We start from the raw sequence: 19723 nt of genomic DNA, 5'->3' as shown, positions 1-19723 counted from the left end.
TTTTTTGTTGTTGGTTGGTTGGGTTTTTTTTTGTTGGTTGGGGGGGGGTGGGGTTTCTGTTTTGTTGTTTGTTTGTTGTTTGTACATTACCCAGAGAGGCAAGGATGTCCAAGCAGTGCTCTTTTGCTGCCTTATTGTTAAATGTGATCATTAAATACAGCAAACAAGAAAAAAAAAAGTAAATTAAATTGTGCTTACATCAGACATGCTCAGGTTTTACCACAAATGAGGATCAGTATCCTACTCAGTTATTTCTGTCGTACTTTCATTTATTTCTATATCCTGACATGGAAGGGAGATCCTGTCTTTTCAGGGTGTCAGTTTTCCGGCATCTATGCTGTGGTATGTGGGGTTGGCGTGGTTTTTGGTTTTCATTAAAAGCCAAATTGCTTACCCAGTTTTGAAGTCCAGCCTACGGAGTCGACATCCTCACCTGTGGTTGTGAGAGACCAAATGGGGGTTTCAAATTTCCAGAGGTAGCTTTTTGTATTGTATAGAAGGAGCAAGGTGCTGGACTAAGAGATCATAAAGAGATTACAAGGAAAAGCTGTTTAGAAAACCTTATGTCACATGCTGAGGAGTTAAACCATGGGTGCTTTGCACAGTTTTCTACTTGGAGAAATCCCCAAGAAAGAATTCACCTCAAAGGGGGTTCTGCTACTGGACAGGGTGTCTTTGTGGTCTGCAGTTCCTAAAGATGAAAATGGCAAAATTCATCTTGACTCCCAGCTATGTTATTCTATCTGTAATTAAAACAACAACAACAAAGAGTTGAGGCTACAGAAAAGCTTCATTTATAACCCACTAATGCTGCTTCATCATAGACAAAGCATAGAGATGAATATATCTGAGAGTTTTTCCTATATTTCCTAATGTAGAAGCAGAGCTGAAATTGTCAGGTTAAATTTTGCTATGACTGGCTTTTACAAGTATGGTTTCCCTGTTGGCACTTTCATCTGCTGACTGGAGCAAGCTGCTTCTCTGATTTGTTGAGGTGGGGAAACGAACTGGCAGGTTATGAAGTTCAAATGCCAGAGGTGCTAGAAAAGGCAGAGACAGCCTCTTCTCAGAAGTGTACAGGGAAAGGACAAGGGCAGTGGACACAATCTGCAACAGAGAAAATCCTGACTGGATACAAAAGAAAAATGAAATGAATGGCGAGAGTGATAAAGCTTGGGAACCAGATGCCAGAGGGGCTATGGAATCTCCATCATTTCAGTGATTCAGAATGCAGTTAAAAAGATCCCTGTACAGCCTGACCTAACTCAGAGTTTAGACCAGCTCTGAGCAGACCATTAGATTATGTGATCCGTAACGGTCGCTTTCGACAGAAGTTATGCTACTGTTCAGGGATTCTTTGGAATTGTTTTTACCTCCATGAATTTTAGCTGTTTCATAGCACTCTGTAGGTTCCTTTTCCCTTGATGAGAGATGTATCTCAGGACTTACCCACTTTTGATCATACTGGTGGAGGGGCTGGGGAATGGGAGAAGTCCATTTTTAAGTACCTTCTGCATTGAATCCAAACAACTTTGAGTGCCGGTCATATCAATAAATGATTGTTGCCAACAATCAGGTAATCATGATGGGTTATTTGAATTAATATCCTATACAGATGTATTAGTCAGTTCACTCTTAAGGGGGGCAGGAAATCTCAATGTGTACAGACAGCATTCAATCTCATGATACTTCCTGTAATTATACAGCTTTTTAACTGGAGTCTGAGCTATTATGTCTTAAAAAAGCAAACTCAGAATTCTCTTGGTTAATATTTGTATGTGCATTCGCACTGTATATGTTCATATAGAAGGCTGTTGGACTCCACACATTCAGGGCATCCCTCCTGAACCATACCTAGACCTTAAAAAAACTCGGCATACTGTTCAGTACCATCTGTTAGTAAATGCCTTCCTTGTCTGTGGGACGTATGGCACCATCTACTTTGATAACCTTTTAAACCTAACTGCAGATAGGATGACTGCCACCTTGAATTCTATCCATCTGTCATCCAGATGTTCACCTGATGCTTATTTGGGCATCTCTTCCAGATTGTCCTCAAGTTGCATAATTGGTGGAAAATCCAGACAATCATCATGCCCAGTTACATTTTTTAGTTTCTTTCACCTGCATTGATATCTTTTATGTTTGGGAAACTTAGAAGTCTACACAGTGCAGTCTGTGGTCTGTGGATAGGTTATATGGCAAAATGGTTGAACTCAGAGGTGCTAAGTGTCACTGTTGTGTAGTCTTCCTACTCATTTCATGTGATTTTGTTTAGGTATTACCAAGCACTATTGTGTATGTTGATGGAGCAAAGCTTTCAGCCTTGCAATAAAGCAGCTACTCTTTGAAACTGAAAAGACAGCTGCTTCACCCACCTGTAGGTAATCCATGCTACAGAGACTGTGGCCTTAGATAAATTCATTTAAACTGATAGTTTGTGAAGGCAGATTCAAGAAAATATTATAGGAAGTAGCTTGCAATTGGAGTGTCCTGTCTGTCATCTTTTTGACTCGGGTATCAATAAGAATTGTCTGCTTCAGAGCAAAACAGAATGGCTGCAAAAGCTGGTTTAAGTTTCTGTTTCTCCTCCTCTGAAAGGCAACCATCAAAGGTCCAGCAAAGACTAGGTGAATTTGCTGGCTTTAGTGTGTATCCAACAAAGTTGCTTTCAGAGAGTGTCTGAACACCTTTTCCGGAATTTTCAGCTAGTTCTTGTAGAGTTAACCTCTCTGACTGGCTAGTACTCGGTAGATGGATCTAAGAAAACATAATTTTGGTAGGAACCAAAAACTGCACAGAAACAATGTTAAGATTTGGGTATGGAGTAAAGAACGTGTATAAAGCTATATTGGTTTTCCATCTCCATTATTTGTGTTGTTTTCTGGTCTAAAATAATACACAGGGTGACTGGAACTGTGTAACTCCTTCCCTGTTAGGAGCAAGGGAGCTTGAAAAATTGAAGACTGGCCCACGGGGAGGATACGATTGAAGCTGAGAGATACATTAGTGTTGTGATGAAGATCAGTAGGGAAAGACCAGTCATCAGCTCTTTCAAGACAAGAATTATGGGTTATCAGGTGAAGTTGTTAGCTGACAGTTGACAAAAGAGCTGTTTCTTTGCATAGTGCACGATCAAATTGCAGAACTTGTGCCTTAGAACATAGCAGAGTCAAAAAAGTTGGGTTTGTGGACTAATGGAGGAAACTGGAAACCACCTCCCTGCTCTCCCCAGTCCTCAAAGTTATTTAAGTTATTTAAGTACATTAAGTTATTTAAGGGAATTTTAGGGTAAAATGTAGCTGCTACTTCTGGGATGAAATGCAGTTAACATGCAAAGCGTCTACCCTGAAACAGTTCCACTGGCAGTCCTGCAACCTTAGCATATGAGAAGATAAACTGGATAGAGAGTGGAGCAGAGTGAAGACACAACCACGACTCTGTTTTATTCCATGCAGGTGTGGGAACGTGCAAGTGCCATGTACTGATAAACCACCTAGCAGCTGACAAACAAGGTGCTAGAATTTTGCACCAAAATATATGTGACTAGAGCCACTCCAGTTCCATATGCATATGTTCAAGCTCCCTGTTTAGTTAAAGCTCCATAATCATATACTTAAGCTTTATAATCATACATATTTAAAATTGCGTAAGTATTCAGTTAAGAAATTGAAACTTATGTTGCTGTGAAAGAGCCTGAACAGATACAAGGGCCTTTTGTATCTGATGCTGTCTCAGGAAACCTGAGAAACAACAGTGATTCACAATAAGAACTGATAGCTGGAGAGGCTTTGGCCTTGTTGGCAGGCTGAGAAAAGACTAACAAACCTCTAATCAAGAAAGACTATCCTTGAAGTCTGCTGCATTCTGACAACACCTGGATGATCATCAAAGTATGTGAGGAAAAACATGATCAGATGTCCTTTTGGTTGAAATATCATCATTATAATGTTATTTTAATACTAAAAATCCCATTCACAGGTCAAAAGACCTCTGCTCAGGTGGGAGACTCTCCGCATAGCATGATTAGGCATTTAGTTATGTGCTCCGTATGCAAATTAGCTGAGTTAGTAATAAGAATTAAATCACCTAAATATGTGAAATTAAGGAGGAAGGGAGGGGGGAAGTTACAACTTCATTGTAACTGCTCACATCCGTTGATGGACTGAGCGTGTGTTCTCTCCCCCATAGGGATGCCTATTGGGTAAGAGCTACATGATTGATTTTTAGCTGGCTTTATATATTATTCTCATGCTTGTTCTTGCAGTTAGTATATTATATTGTCACCAGCAATATAATTCTCAGTTAAGATCAATTTTGTGTGAGTTACCATAGACTTAAATTGACTTAAAATTGGCTTAAAAACTTTAAAAATGTTTTAACTTGATGGGTGAATCTGCTATAATGTACCCTGAATAGGATAGTTGAATCACCCTCTGATGCACTGTGCTGCTGCAGAGGGCTCTGGCAGGCTAAGTGGGCTCAAGGGTCTCTGGGGTGGTAACAAACCTGTCAAACTTACAGGTGAGGGGGTAAAATCTTCCACCTTATTGGGGGGGGATAAATCCCTTATGCAGGTTAAGACCCTTTTAATGTGACAGTGTTCAAAATGCACTGAAATTAATGAATGAAAATTGTAACTTCAATACAAAAACATTGTCCTTGGCTGAAAAAAATCCTAGATTCACAAATTGCTGCTTTGGTAAATAGACTATACCCAGGGTATACTCCTGTATATTTGTCCTATGTTTCTGCTCTACTGTTACTTATCTGCCATTACTCATCGTCAGAAATGGGTGCTGACTCAGTACAGCAATTCCTAGATACATATGATAAAATAAACCAAAGGGTGTTAAATGCTCTTGGCATTTGCAGTACTAAAGCATATCTTGTTTTGCTTAAAAAGATTTCTGATAAAGTCAGCTAAGCTAAAATAACTGCATGCAGTTTTTTGTAGTGGTTTAAGTTAATTTCTTTAAAACCACATTCTTTCTAAAGTAGGGAAGGCATCTGCTCTCTCTTACCTTGCTCTTTAGCTTTTCATTCTTTTTTTTTCCCATACCACTACTGTTTTATAGTGGGGTTGCCCCTTTTTAAAGGTGTTCTCATCTGTCAAATGTAGCATATCAGTGTTGCAGAAACAAGTGATATTCTAAAATCAAGGCAGCTGTATCATATCTGAACATTGGCTTTTATTCTGTCAGCTATACTGGGGTTTTTTACCAACTTGAGGGGTTACCCTGTTACTTGGTCTCTGTATTTTTCCAGTATCTAATACGCTACTGATAATAAGATGGGAAGTGTCTCCTTTTCTTCTGAGAAAGCATCTTAAAATATAATTTGGGACGCAGTCTTTTAATTTCTGACTTGATTGGAGAGTTTGTCTAGAACTTTACCTAGAGGAGCTTTGTCATGTCCTCTGTCAGTTCAAAAACTAAACAGTGATAAGAAGTGCAGCTCGCTGGGTTCTCATGCAGCTTCTGTCAGGTAGAACTACTTTTGTTGGGTACAGCTTTTTCTGGGGGCTCATTAGGCAGGCTTGCTGTTTTCTGTTTACTACCATATTCCACTCCAGCAGAGGTTTTGTGCCACATGTATGAAGTGGGGAATACACAGTGTGGGTGAATCTGCTTGAAAGGTGCAAACCATTCTTTTAAAAGTTTTAATGGATGTATGCAGCATAACTGAGAATCACAAACACACAAAGGAAACAGAAAATGCCTGAATTCCATTTCTGTGGCTGCCCACTTGGTGAGACAGATAATTCCTCATGAAACCAGACTACAAGATGCCTTTACAGCACTATTCTGCAGTGTCTTTTAAGCTATAGAAGCCATAGATATTTTCCAGTGTATCTTGTGCAGTAAATTTAAACTGCATCAGTAACTGTATCCGTAGCTTTTCTTGTTTACCTTCTTTAGATTTCTAAGTAGTCCACAAACCTCTTAGGAAAACCACTACTATATAATCATAAAATAAGAAAACAATAGTATTTTTTTATCATATCCATAACTTTTGTAGATGACTTTAAATTCTGTTTCTTTTGATATACCAGCAAATGTTTTTCTTGTGGTTTCGATGTCTGTCTCTGTAGAACTGACTGTACCTGTTGTAGAATTTGGCAGGCAGTGTAAGCTGTTAGTCTGCCAAGTACTATACCTGTAGATGTCTCTTACTGAGTAAACGTGGTTGAAGATGTTAGTGGCACACCAGCAGAGGATAGGCTGTGTATTTTGGATGTACATTCCAAGACTTCTCATGGCTCTAGCCCCAGCTGGTGCAGCAAGATTTTTAATGGGAAATCATTTAATGTGTCGAAATAATCTGGGCATTTGCTGTTCCTGCTCTGTCACGATGGGAAAACCATATGTTCAGTTTGACTGGAGCTTTCTTTACTGTCCATAGCGTACCTGTGTCAGGCTTTTTCAGCTTGTGTGATGTTTTGAGGATAGACGCTAATATGCAACAAGTCATTCTTACTCACTTTAGTCAGCAGGAAGCAGGCACTGCTGCTGGTCACCTTATGTTGAGGTAAAAAGCTGTATGTTGTCTAACTCTTGGGTGTCTTTTTATTTTCTACTAGTTTTCTGTTATCTACAAAGAGTGGAAGTTATGATGAACTAGAAACGTTTTGAAAATGTGGGAAAAGATTAGAAGATGTAAGCAGTATGATCAGTCAAGTTGTGTGGGTTTGGGTTTTTTTATTACTGACATAAAGTATACTGCATTGCCTTGATCTCTTCCTTACCAGCCTTTTCCAGAGAAAAACCTTAATAAAGAAGTTGAATTATCAGGCCCACAAAATATTGCTTGAAGTCTAATTATCTTATTTTAATAGCAGGTTCCTCACCTAGCTCCAGTAGCAGCTCCTCTGTTAATCCAATGGCTTCTCTTGGAGCGTTGCAGACACTGGCAGGGGCCACAGCAGGCCTCAACGTTAGCTCTTTAGCAGGTAAGCTGTGTGTTTTAGTGGGTTGTGGGAGGAGCTGAGCATCATTCCTCAGTCTGTGCTGCTTCCCTGGGGGTTTTCCTGCCCCCTGCTTTTTGTAATAGTACAGAGTATTTGAAAGGTAATTGATCTGGCTCAGTGGAAGTACTTGGTCATCTCTGTTTTCTCTTGTACAGGAATGGCAGCCTTAAATGGAGGTCTCGGCAGTGGTGGTCTCTCAAACGGGACAGGTAGCACAATGGAAGCTCTCACACAGGCTTATTCTGGAATCCAGCAATATGCTGCTGCTGCATTGCCCACCCTCTATAACCAGAGTCTCTTAACACAGCAGAGTATTGGTGCAGCAGGAAGTCAGAAAGAAGGTAGGCAAAAAGGTGTAAAAACAGCTCGAGGGGTTTTCGAAAGGGCAGGCTTAGCCCTTGCAGCTACCTTATCTGCAGAGGTTTTTATTTGGCAGCATTTTTTACAGTTCTAGAGTTACTGAAGGAAAAAGAAGGAAAGGAAGAAGGAAAACCTGTGAGGTGTCTGTTAAGGGCTGTCCAAAGTAATTTTTATACAGTGGAGTTCTCTCAGGGTTTGTCTATTCTTAAATGCTTAGGATTGTACTCCTCCACTTTCCTGGAGTACAGAAGAGTGTGATGTATCAGGATGCAGCCTGAAAAATCCCACTGTCAATGAATCAGTTATGGTTTTGTTAACCTTGTTTTCCTGGTCCTTCCTTTCTTCCTGCAGCTACTTAATGCCAATCTCTTCAGCTTCAGAATCAATTTAACATGTAAAGTACTGAAGAATGTAGGAGTACATTTTCAGCAGAATGTAGGATGTTTAGAAAAGAACCTGTCAGATTACAAGTAATGCAATTACTTGTAGTTTGTATTGAGATTTACTTAATTGCTTGAGCTGCAAGCTTTGCATAGCCATTTTAGTTGGCATGTGGGGCTCAAACTCTTCAGCTTTCATTACAGCAAAGATCTGTGAACCAGTTTTGACACAATGTGGAAATCTCACATAAAAACAGTGAGAAAGAGCTGGAATTAGTTGAATGGTCAATCCCAGCAAAGGGTCATGCTGACTTATTCTGGAATCAAGTACTCCACAGGAGTGCAGACAGCAGTTTCATTGTTTTACCTAGAAAATGTGGCTCAAATGGCTCTTTCACCTTTTTTTTGTGAAGTGGGCCTATGTTATCCATGCTGTTTCTGAATTCCTGTTCCTATTTGTTGTTTTCAAGGTCCAGAGGGAGCCAACCTGTTCATCTACCATCTCCCCCAGGAGTTTGGGGATCAGGATCTGCTGCAGATGTTCATGCCATTTGGAAATGTCGTCTCTGCCAAGGTCTTCATTGACAAGCAGACCAATCTAAGCAAGTGTTTTGGTATGTTGGGTCTAATCATTACCTATAGGAAAGGCAGTTTATTTCTAGTAGTCTCTTTTCCAATATATTGTTTAGTCTGGCTTTTAAGTCAAAGCTAGTGACTTTTTTTCTCCATATTCCTAATAAATAACTCAATCCAAACTCTTCCAGCAATGAAACTGTATTTTCTCCCCAGTTACTGATTCCAGCCCCATTGACTGGAGTTATTCAAAATAGGCTCATTCAAAACCCTGGAGAAGTTTATTTTGAGGATGCTCTTTCCCTGGAGTTATATACAGCTTTTCATCTGAGAGAAATCTAAATATAATGGTACAAGTGTCATGCTGCCTTGACAGCTACTTCACTCCAACCAAACCTACTCCCATATAATGCCAAGAGGGTGATTTCAGTCTTGTATCTTTAATGAGCTTTCATATATAGATTAACATTCTCCAGGCTTGGTGTTCTCGGGTATGAGTTCTTATATATCAAGCTCATTTTTGTTGATATATGTTCTGTTGGACCAGAAAATGTTAATTTAACATCCTGAGCTTTGTATATCTTTTGGCCAAAGTTCCATACATCAGAAAGCAGTGCTTTGTCTGAGAGCCCTTTAGTAAGAGGCTCTTATGAAGAGTCTGCAACAGTTGGGAGCTTCTGAATATGGCATTTCATGCAAACCTCTCTTACCTTGCAAATACCTGCATTTCCAATCGTGAGTACCTGTTCTGAAGAGCTTTGTCACGGCTTAATTATGGGGTTTCCTTTCTTCAGGTTTTGTAAGTTACGACAATCCTGTGTCAGCACAGGCTGCCATTCAGTCAATGAACGGCTTTCAGATTGGCATGAAGCGTCTGAAAGTACAGCTCAAGCGCTCTAAGAATGACAGCAAGCCATACTGAGCGCCCCTCCCCTCCGGGACTGGAGTGAGAAGGATCTTCTGGTAAGTTGGAGAGGAGCGCACTTAGTGATTCGAAGCCCTAAGGCTGTGTTTTTACAGTCCTGGAAGCTGATCCATGCCTTCTATCTGGCACATCTTCCCCTGAAGACTCGGCTGCAGCCTCTGCTGAGAATCCCGCTTCGGATGGAGGACAAGTTTGTGCTTTTGTTTCCAGTGTTTTACTTTGGAGTTTAGGTGCCATATCGCTGAGGTGTTTCTTTTTTATTTTATTTTTATTTTACCTTATTTTTATTTCTCTTTTATTTGAAGTTTGCTGTGTTTGTAACCAGTGTGTGTTGAGAAGGACCAATGCCAGCTCCTTGGGGGTGGGGAGGCAAGGTTAAAGGGAGCAGCAGAAACTGACACCACACTGCCTTGGGCTAGAGAGGAGAAGGGGGAAGCAGAACTGACACCACACCACCATAGGCGAGAGGAGAAGGGAAAGCAGAAATAACACAGACCAGCTGATGAAAACAAAAGATGGGGAAAGAGAAGTGAGTCCATCCAACTTTGGGTGAGCAAAGAATTGACTCCATGTAGCCAGTGTCATACCCCATCCACTCTCAGAAATTTCTGCAGCTGTATGCTGTGGTTGGGGTTTAGTAAATCATCTCTAAAGCAAGAGACAGGCTAGAAGGGTGAACACATTAACAAGCCAAAGGAAAACTGCAGTGATTTTATTTTGCTGTATATAAAGTAGTGTTTATATAGCACTGTGAATGTACACAGCACTTTATAAAATTATTAGGTAGTATCCCTGCCCTGAAAATTTCACTGTCAATTTACAGTTGAATATTAATGAGATGCAGTAAATTACTCCATATTTAAGCAAACCTATTCTATGTACTCTACCTAGGTTTTGTAGAAAGGTATAGAGAGAGAGACAGCTTAGTCTGGATGAATACATCTGGGGCTGGAAACAAGAAACTTTTGATCCCTGATAATCTACAGATTACTTTTTTTTTTGACAATTTTCTTCTTAACAGTTCATCACGTTCCCCATCTCTGTGGAATTCCCCCTATTCTGTGGAATAATGTCCTTTTTGCAGAGTATTACTTTGAATTCATTCTGATAAGCGTAATATAAGTGCTGTTTGTTTCTCTATTAAAAATACTTCCATTGAGACACAAAGCCCAGAGTTACCCTAACACAGCTCTTGAGGCTCCTGTTTCATACATGTTTTTATAGGATTTGATTTCTCAGTTTTAATTCTGTTGCAAAGATAACTTCCTGTTGTGTTTTGTTTTCTAAACAATTTGTGCAGTGATTTAGTCTAGTAATTAGGTATTTATTTATACTGCAGTTTTCCTTTAAGGTGGTGTGTACCAATGCAAAACAGGCTAACACAGGAGCTGTGGAACCAGAGCAGAGCATTGAGCCATTCAGTCTTACTCTGCCTTTTGGTACTAGCTGTTATCTTCTATATTGAAGGAAAACTGAACACACCCCTTCAACGAACACACACTTTCTCTGCACACTTGTGAAATTGCTAATGCGTTGCTAAGGGCCTTTGTTATACACTGGTTTTAGGGGGCTCAAAGGATTTTTGACACTCTGGCCTGAGTTGTTCTAAGAAATCAAAGAGTAGAGTCCCATTTTATAACCACCAAATCCACCTCTGTCACAAGAGGAAGTTTACAATTTTTGTGTGTCTTTAACAGAAGTTCCATTTACCTCATTTTTCTCCTTTTTCTTGTTTTATTTGTATTCCTGGTTCGTGATGCTGTTTCCCAGTTAACACTGTAGTCTGGGAGCCAGGCTGTGTGGGTCAGACGTAGGGTTGAGACTTCCTGTTCTGCTCCAGCAGGAGGAGCACTAAACCCATCAAACCTGAGAGCTCGTGGTCTCTTGGGAATGTCGCTGGTCTGTTGGGAGTGTTGGTGTTCCCAGGGACAAGGCCTCTTGAGATCTCAAACCTCAGAAGTACAAGGCCTGACCTGTAGCATCCAAGAAGAGCCCTTTCCATTCTTAAATTGAAACTCAAACCATTGATGCCAGTCTGTCTGTACTGATGGCAGACAGGTAAATCTATCAGTATTACCCAAATCATTTTGTGGTGGCAAAGGTTCAGAGGCCAGATTGCCAAATTTCCCAGTTATGCTGGCATGTGGTATCCTTCTATGTTAATTATTTGACTCTCTAGAAACGTGAACATACACTGAAGTGAACCATGTACGCTTGAATTCTGCATGATGGGAAAGATGCGTCCTGGTTTTCTGAGAACAGAGTGTTGGAGTGTGAAGGCCTCCAGGGTGACAATGGGATTTTTTTTTAATATAAATAATATACTTTTCAAAAAAAAAAAAAGGAAAAAAAGAAAAAAATAAACCAACAACATATTTGGGAGCAACTGCTCCAAGTGCAACCTGCTGTAACCAAGAATGTTGTTTCTATTTTTATAGAAGTTTTATACTGCTCCAGGGTGGAGAATATTTATTACCTAAATTATTTCACTGGAAAAGATTAAAAAATAACCAAGGCCAGGGTTTTGTAGAATCCTGAATGTGATTGTTTTACACACATAATGATGTGCATGATTGAAACTACTGATTTTCAGTGGCCTGTTTGCAGCCCAACGACTGCTAAAGGGGGAAGATGAACGCTGTGAACCAGTGGAGGAGAGCACTGTGCTCTGGGGTCTCTACAGTCACTCTTACCTTCTTTACACCCTACCCCACTGTACTATCCAAGACCTTCGTCCTGTCTTTCTTTTAACCTGATGCTCTGGCCTCTTTACAAGTCATTTCAGTTGCCCAAAAGTAGGTATTTTAGCTTTGCATCCTGTAATGTGTCCTCAATACTGTAACTTATGGATCAAGCTTGGCATTGTTGCAAATAGGTGCAACTCCTATTGACTTTAGGAGATTGACCAGTTTACCCTGTGGCTTAGTTTGATCAGTGACTCCTCCCAGACATAATCACCCTCAGACACCTAACTTGGGCTAGCTCTTGTGCCTTACTGGCATAACTGTAAGTATTGCCAAAAAGCAAAAAGAAAACAAAAAACCAAACAAATCTATGCAGGTTAAGTTTTAAAAGGTGTGATCCTCAGATGGTTTGAATCAGTGCAGTTCTGCTCTGTTCAGAAGAGCTGCATAAGTTTTCACCAGCTGAAGATGTTGCCCTTTTCGTGTATTTGTTTCAGATTTCCCTTTCTTGGTGTATCTATGTATATGTTGCCAAAGTTAATAAATGTATTGAGTTTGTGAGTTGGGCAGATTTTGTTCTGATAACAGAACTGATCAGATGAAGTCAGCACTTCTGTGTCTCTTCGGTGGCTGCCACTGACTGTGGAGATTTAGGCTCTCATTTACCTTCCAGTCTTAAGTCAGGTTTCTTCCTCACTCATTGGCAAGGAAGTCTGGGATTTTGGGGACTTGGGGCTTTTAAATTTTATTGTCTTTTTAATTCCTATCATGCTCTCATTCAAGTGCAGATCAAATCAGTGTCAAATGCTTTATATCCTGGATAGGAGGATAAGGGTTGGGTGAGTTCAAATGAACTGCAGAAGGATTGGTTTAACTAGCCACATGGACAAAGTATTCTGTATGCTTATAAACCAAAGAATCTGAATTTTCTACAACAAAAGCTAGTAGGTCTTTTGATGAAATGGAATTCCATGTGCCACCAGGAAAGCCTGGAGAAGAGAAGGCTGCGTGGAGACCTCATAGCAGCCTTCCAGTGTCTGAAGGGGGCCTGTAGGGATGCTGGAGAGGGACTCTTCAGTAGAGACTGTAGTGATGGGACAAGGGGTAACAGGTTAAAACTTAAACAGGGCAAGTTTAGATTGGATATAAGGAGGAAATTCTTTCCTGTTAGGGTCGTGAGGCACTGGAATGGGTTGCCCAGGGAGGTTGTGAATGCTCCATCCCTGGCAGTGTTCAAGACCAGGTTGGACGAGGCCTTGGGTGATACGATTTAGCGTAAGGTGTCCCTGCCCACGGCAGGGGGTTGGAACTGGGTGATCTTAAGGTCCTTTCCAACCCTAACGATTCTATGATTCTGTGAATATTTTTAGAAACAAGACAAAAATGGTCTACTTCATACATTTTATTTTTCTCTCACATTGTTTTTACTAGAAATATCATAATAAGGTATATGTATTGTGAACAATTGAAGTCTTAGTCTGATGCCACTTCGTATCGAGTACTATGGTAAAGAAAATCAGTCTTCAGTCCCCTCAATAAGTAACAGTCCAAAATAGGATTATCTCTTTGTAGCTTAGTTTTTTCTTCCAGTAATACAAAACTTGCATTATTAAAAATGCTTTTCATAATTAATGATTAAATTTTAATCCTAAACAGAATGAGGATTGGAATTTTTCAAAAGTACCTGACACAGTGATGGTGAATATCGCTTCATACTTTAATGGTGAAGCAGTTTGCTACCTGTGGGCACTACTCACTGGAGAATAGGAGCCTCAGAAAATTTCTCCCTGCAAATACAAGGAAAAAGCCTTTAACCTGAATACTGAAGATCACGTTGCAGCATAGATTCTGCTTGCATGCTAGAGTTAATTGAAGTGCTTCTTCTGTAATGGTTGAGAGTTAGGGAAGAACAGCCAAGCAGAATGAAACTGTCCCATTTCATTTGGAAACATCTAAAAGCAATTTGGATAAAGCAAATTTCAAATAAAGGATGCAGCCATGAACATGTAAAATGCTTTCAGAGCTTCTTGTTGTAGACCTTTAAACACAAGGATATTTATGTATCCCTGAGCGTATCTACCACAAAATATAAACCACAGAAGGCAGAACTATCACAATTGTGAGATTAAAACAAACTGGAATAACTTTCCACAAGTCATTTAAGTTCTTATCCAGCATCTCATGGCTCTGCTCTTGCAGGCCAGTCCTTCCTCAGGGCTTTAATGAAACTTTGTCTTTCTCCTCAAAGTTGCTGAGTGAAATAATTGGAAAATCTCTATCAAAAAACCCCAAACAAATCACACAAAAGAATTTCTGTGGTGCATGCTTAGATGTCACTTGATTTCATGCCTCTTGTTTCTCATGCCTCAGTTTGTGATGAATTTACCTTTCTGGTTTAGGATCCCAGAATGTTCTTTGTTTCTTGCACAGCTCACAAGCTGAGGGGAGGAAACAAAGGTATTTATACCACTTAATAGAACAATTATTTTATTTATAAACTCGTCAAGAAAGCTTCAGAAAACACTTTTTTTTTTTTTTTTTCTATTCATCAAACTGGCAACAGTGACTGTAGAGCTTCTCAGAGCCCAGAATCCCCTCCTCATGAAGTCAGGGAGCTGGGGACAGAAAATCCCTGTGTAGGTCTAATGGCATGAAAAGTGCTCAGCTAGGACAAGTCTTAACTTGCAGTCAAGTCTTAAGGAATTCTTCTCTAATCTATGGAGGTTTTGTCTTGTATAACTATTTTTCCCCCTCCCGTTTGTTCCAAATCACCCACCCCAGTTTCATGGGCTCCTAGCGAATGAGAAGGGACTGTAGCTGAAGGAAAGAACATGATTTCCTGGGCTACCAGTGCTGAAGAACTTCCCACGTTAGGGTGTAGGAAAAGTCTCAGCTGTCAAACCACCTGTGAATCCCTTATGTCCTCTGTCTTGTCTCTCATGGTCTCAGTCTCTGTGGGCAAATGTTAGCCCTGGAGCCGTATTTTTTGGAGTTGGTCTCCTGGGGAGGGAGCTTGCTCTGTTCTCCTCCTAAACAGAGCTAGTGCAGACACTGGGCACAGGGCAAGGTGAATGCATGCTAACCAATGTGCCACTGGGCTGTGGAAAGCTCCCCAGACTGGGTGTTGAGAGGGAAATCCAGGCCTCTACTTTGATTTGATTTCTGGCAGTTTGATGTTTACTTGGTGTCCTTCATGTACTTTGACTTTTACTTGTCCATCGTTGGCATGTGCTGCCCTTCCCCTGTCAACTCCCTTCCCCAGGAGATCTCATTGTACAGTGCCCATTCTTGTTCTCTCTCTCCGTGTTTGGATGTACTGCTCTGTGTAACTCAGTGGGTCTCCCTCTTTCTGGTTTGTTTTTTTTTCTAGATTCCTGCCGTTTGTTCATCGTTGTGCCTAAAGCATGTCGATGTGGCGTTCAAGTACATCGTCCAAATCCTTGTCTCTTCAGCTTCTCTGATGCTTGAACTCTCACCTTTGACCTTGTGTTCACCTTTGACGCTGATGTGTATTTTTATTACGTTTGTTTCTTTCTTTTTATTTTCTTTTGGTTGGGTTTTGTTTTATTTCCGTGCTGCCAAATCGGTTTTGCTAGAAAGACTGCTGCAGGGGAATATTTAAACTTGCATTTGAATATAAAAGAATTTCTATTTTTCTAGACCTTCGTAAGATAACCACTTGATTTTGTGAATCTGATTCTTTGTAATTGTCTTCAGAGCAGCCTTGCTAGCATACCTTGTGAGTATTTGTATTTCTGTGAACATACAGCCAATCACTTTCGAGACTTAGGGTTGTTTGGTTTTTTTTCCTGTGTGCTTTAGTTGGGAAAACCACAAAACAACACAGTTTCGAAGAGAAGGTCAAATCTATGGTGTGACTCAAATCTTTCAGGAGACTTCCTAGTCACATTTTGCTGATCTGGTTTCTGGGCTTGAGGAGACAGCATGTGTTTTTATGAGTTCAGACTTGTGACTTGAGTGGCATCAGCAGAAAACACTTGAACTACATTTTTCTTCTGATTGTAGCTACATAATTTTTTTGCCCTGATTTCTTGATTTTTTTTAATTATTATTTTTATTTTTTTCCCCTGCTACCCTGTGTGATTATCAGTCTGCAGTGAAAAAATGATCAAAGTTGATGTTGTATTTTGTTAAGCTCCAGCATGCTTGGGTTTCTTTTTTTGTAACTACAATCTCCTCAGCAAAATGTGATGTTTCTGTTTTAATCCTTCAAACTAAGATAGTGCCCAGAAATGTTCTGCATGTTTCCTGCTGTTTTCTTCACACCCTCGTATATATCACCTTCACCTCTCTGTTTTCTATAGTTTGTGCAAAAACTGAGCAATTTAATGGGTTTCAAAGGTATCCTTTAAATTGGTGTTTTTGGTAACGACAATTATCTGATCAGAAGCCACCTGAGGGCATCTACCTGTGCACTTAGACTGTCTGCCTGACAGAGCACCTGGACCTTGCTCCATCTCCAGTGCTGTCAGAGGCACCCAGGGGGCTTGGCTGTACTGTTCCTGTACCGGAAGTTTTGGTGGAAGGAGATAGCTGGGGAGCAGGAAGGTGGGGGAACTTCACAGTGTTTCTGTTCCCAAAGTTATCTGAAGCTAGGGCTCCTTTGAAACAGCTTTTGTAGCATTCAGGGCACATTAGTGTCACATCCAGCCCCAGTTTAATACCATCAGTCAGACCTTGATGGCAGGATCCTGGAAAGGAGGATCTGGGTTAGCTCTTGAAATAAAGTGATGGAAATACCCCAGAGAAAGCACTTGTAAACCTGGTCCCACAACTGCTGGCTCTTTTCCCAAGCGACAAGCACAATACAACAGCCTCTGCAGCTGTTACCTGAACAGGGTACCATCCCCAGCTCTCTTCTCAAGGGCCTTAGCTGGGGAATCTCTCCGGAGATTTTTTACTTTTTGTTTAGTTTTTAATTGGGTAATGAGCTAAGCAGTTTTGTTTCTGGCTCGCAGAATGAACTAGAACAGGTTACTGCTTTCTGGGTAGCAGGCTTTCCCCCCGCCCTACGTACCCATCTGCACAGGTAGAAACTGGGATGTAGCTTCTAGACGAAGAGCGTGTACTGTGATGAAGTTTCAGTCAGAAGGAGAAGCAAGCTTGTGTAGGTATCTTTAACAGTAGAAAATAATGTGAAATGAAATCCCAGGAGAAAGGGTTTTGTTGAGAAAATAAATCGTGTTTGATTGGATGGAAATCTCACTTTTGTCCAGTGTTTGGAAGAATGCAAAGATGCGAAAGGATTTCTTTTCTGTCCTACTCAGTTGGCTGAGGATATCCTCAGTAGATGCAGGCTAGAGTTGCAGAGACAGTCCTTAATCTGCTTATAGGACAGACCATGTTTGGATATGGTAAATACACCTGGGAGTAAAGCATGAGGCTGGATGATAAAAGGATAGAGCCTTGTTTATTTGGGAGGTAGGGTTGTGGGCTGGCTGCTGTTAGTCCCACAGTCTGAATGCACAGGGCTGTGTGTCAGTGGGGGGCACTGGTACCCTGCAGTGTATTGAGTAATTGCCAATAAGTTTCTGTACGTGAGCATTTGGTTCCATCAGGAACTTTGGAGAAACCTGTGGAAAAACTATCCGAAGAAAACCAAAATGCCAAACGTTGGATGTTTCTTTCCTTTCTTCTTTCCTTTTCTTCCTTTGGTTGTTTTAATTGTTCTGTGGTGGTTTTAATGGATTTGAGACAGTGGAGCAGCAGCTGCCTTTCTGATTTTTGGCTGCTTTTTGTGAATAATTTAAAAAGAAAATTTACATTTTGGAGACAAACCTGTGGGCTTTTTTATTGGTACAAACATTGTATTTAACACTAGGGGTTTTGTACAGTTTTTTGCCTTTTCTACTAGAAAACAATGTAAAGTGATTCACAATGTGACGAGAAAACAAATTGCCACTATGACCAAATGTAGAGTCTGTTCTGCAGTAATGGGATTTAATCAACTCGAAGTCGTGGTTCAGTCGTAGAAATGCTTTTCTTTACCTTGTTTTGAGCTGTTCCTTTCATTTTTTTTTCTTGTTTTGATTTGCAAAACAAAAAATGTCTTTTTTTTGTGTGAAATTGTGTTGTACTCTGTAGAGAATTACAGATTTTACTTTAATGGTTTAAAACGCAGAGGAGCACGCGTTGCTTTTCTGATCCGATGGCAGAGTTCGTGTAGTGGATTTCAAGATGAAAAGATTTGTTACAAGTTTGGAACGAGCGAGTATGTGTTAAAGGAATTTTCTTCCTTTTGTGTGTGTGTGTGTTTTCTTTTTTTTTCCTTTTATTTTTTGTCCCAAAGGGCAACTTAAAGCTGTTTTAATTGCACAGACACACCGACAACAAGTCATTTTGTATATGCCAAGTGTGGTACCTTCCTTTGTTTATTTGCTATTAAACTGTTTGAGAAGAGTCCTTGTGTGTTGTATTTGTGTCTCAAACTTGAGGTTCTTTCTGGGTGGGAAGATGAGGAGAGATGAGGGAATCTTCCATTTACTTAGCTGTGAGCTTCATGGTCCAGTACCACTTGTTCTGGATGTACAGTATAGCCCTGGATGTAGAGGAGCTGCTTTGAGTAGAAATGGGAAAGGTTTTGGGGTTGTATAGCCTCCATTTTGTAAGATTTGGCACTGTGTAGCCACTTGCCTGGCCACGCACTGTGCTTCATGGTGTTTCAGGGGCTAAATAACTTCAGCGTGACCCAGACTTCAGCTATATAGGGACAGCACATGTGCGTGGTGGTGTGTGGGATTAGACAGGCACCAGCTCATACTGCTCCTATGAGCCCCATACCTGCCACTGCCTCCTTACCCCTGCAGAACACTTCCAAGCTTGCTGAACCTGTCCTGGTTCTGCCTCAGTACTCCCAGTCCTGGAAATACTATACAGGGAAACCAATAGGTTGGGATTATTTCCTAGCTCAGGTTTTGTGATAAGGAGAAGTTTACCCACTTTGCTTTTAGAACTACGATATGTTATTCATGTGAAATGAATACTAAACAAGTATTTGGTGTAGGCAAAGTATAATCCGTTTAGAAACTTGCCATGAGTTTGACACGAATATTGCCTCTCTCAGAAGGAAAGTACCACAATGGCCATGACTTTGACACATTTCTGAAAGCCCAAATTCAGTGATGTTCCTCTTTCCTTCTCCTGTCTTGCATCTTGGAGACTGCAAGCGCTTTCAGGGCAGCTACGTTTCTCCTCTGTGTCCTTTTCCTGTGTTATCTGGCATACTCAGTTCCACCCCATTACTTCCTACACGACTGTAAATCTGAGAGCACTTGCAAGCATCGGGATTCAGCGCTGCATTCCTGTCCCTGCAGCGCACCAATTGCGATGCGAGGCACTAAGCCATCTGTTGCAGAGTGTGCTGGGATCCCTGCGGTTAATTTGCAGCTGTTGAGAAGGGAGGCTGGGGAGATTTCAGCTCAGATATGTCTGAGCTGAAGGATGGAGACAAACAACTGAGTCAGAAAAAGGGGTTGTTTAGGCAGGATGGAAGATTCTTGCTTATGCAAGAAGTTGGCAAGACTTCCCTTACATGAAGCTCTGTCAGTTGTATCTTACAGAACTGACACTAGAGCCCTGGGGGTAGATGTGTCAAGAGCCAGTGTGTTTATCTCTGATAAGAATCCGCGTTTCACATGAGTTGTTATATTTGTCAACATCAGTAGGAAAGACACAAACCTGTAGATTAAGTCCTGATGTTGAATATTTTAGAAGTAGTTTCTCCTCTCACATCCACCTCCACCTTTCACTACTTGTTTTGACTCCAATCTTCCTGACTTTACCAGCCATGCTCTGCTGTCTTCATATGGCC

At 40.7% G+C, this 19723-nt stretch overlaps 1 protein-coding gene across 16 annotated transcripts in view; it reads left to right on the top strand.

Moving 5' to 3' along the window:
• The window catches only part of CELF1 (CUGBP Elav-like family member 1), a 65760-nt gene that overhangs the window by 45944 nt on the left and 93 nt on the right, over positions 1 to 19723 (top strand). For 9 of the 16 annotated variants that reach the window (XM_062635943.1, XM_062635942.1, XM_062635946.1 and 6 more), the window contains 5 exons: positions 6839 to 6952; positions 7126 to 7311; positions 8181 to 8324; positions 9078 to 9246; positions 15263 to 18312. In XM_062635943.1, the coding sequence (XP_062491927.1) occupies positions 6839 to 6952; positions 7126 to 7311; positions 8181 to 8324; positions 9078 to 9205 (572 nt within the window). In that variant the 3' untranslated portion in view covers positions 9206 to 9246; positions 15263 to 18312. Of the gene's footprint in view, positions 1 to 6838; positions 6953 to 7125; positions 7312 to 8180; positions 8325 to 9077; positions 12500 to 15262; positions 18313 to 19697; positions 19716 to 19723 lie in introns of those variants that run through there. The other 7 variants (XM_062635937.1, XM_062635941.1, XM_062635939.1 and 4 more) reach the window with 4 other exon arrangements.

Source organism: Pezoporus occidentalis, unplaced genomic scaffold, assembly GCF_034315485.1.
Source record: "Pezoporus occidentalis ecotype Australia unplaced genomic scaffold, CSIRO_AGI_Poc_V1 ctg46, whole genome shotgun sequence".
NCBI lineage: Eukaryota > Metazoa > Chordata > Aves > Psittaciformes > Psittacidae > Pezoporus > Pezoporus occidentalis.
This window is presented reverse-complemented; position numbering and strand designations above follow the sequence as displayed.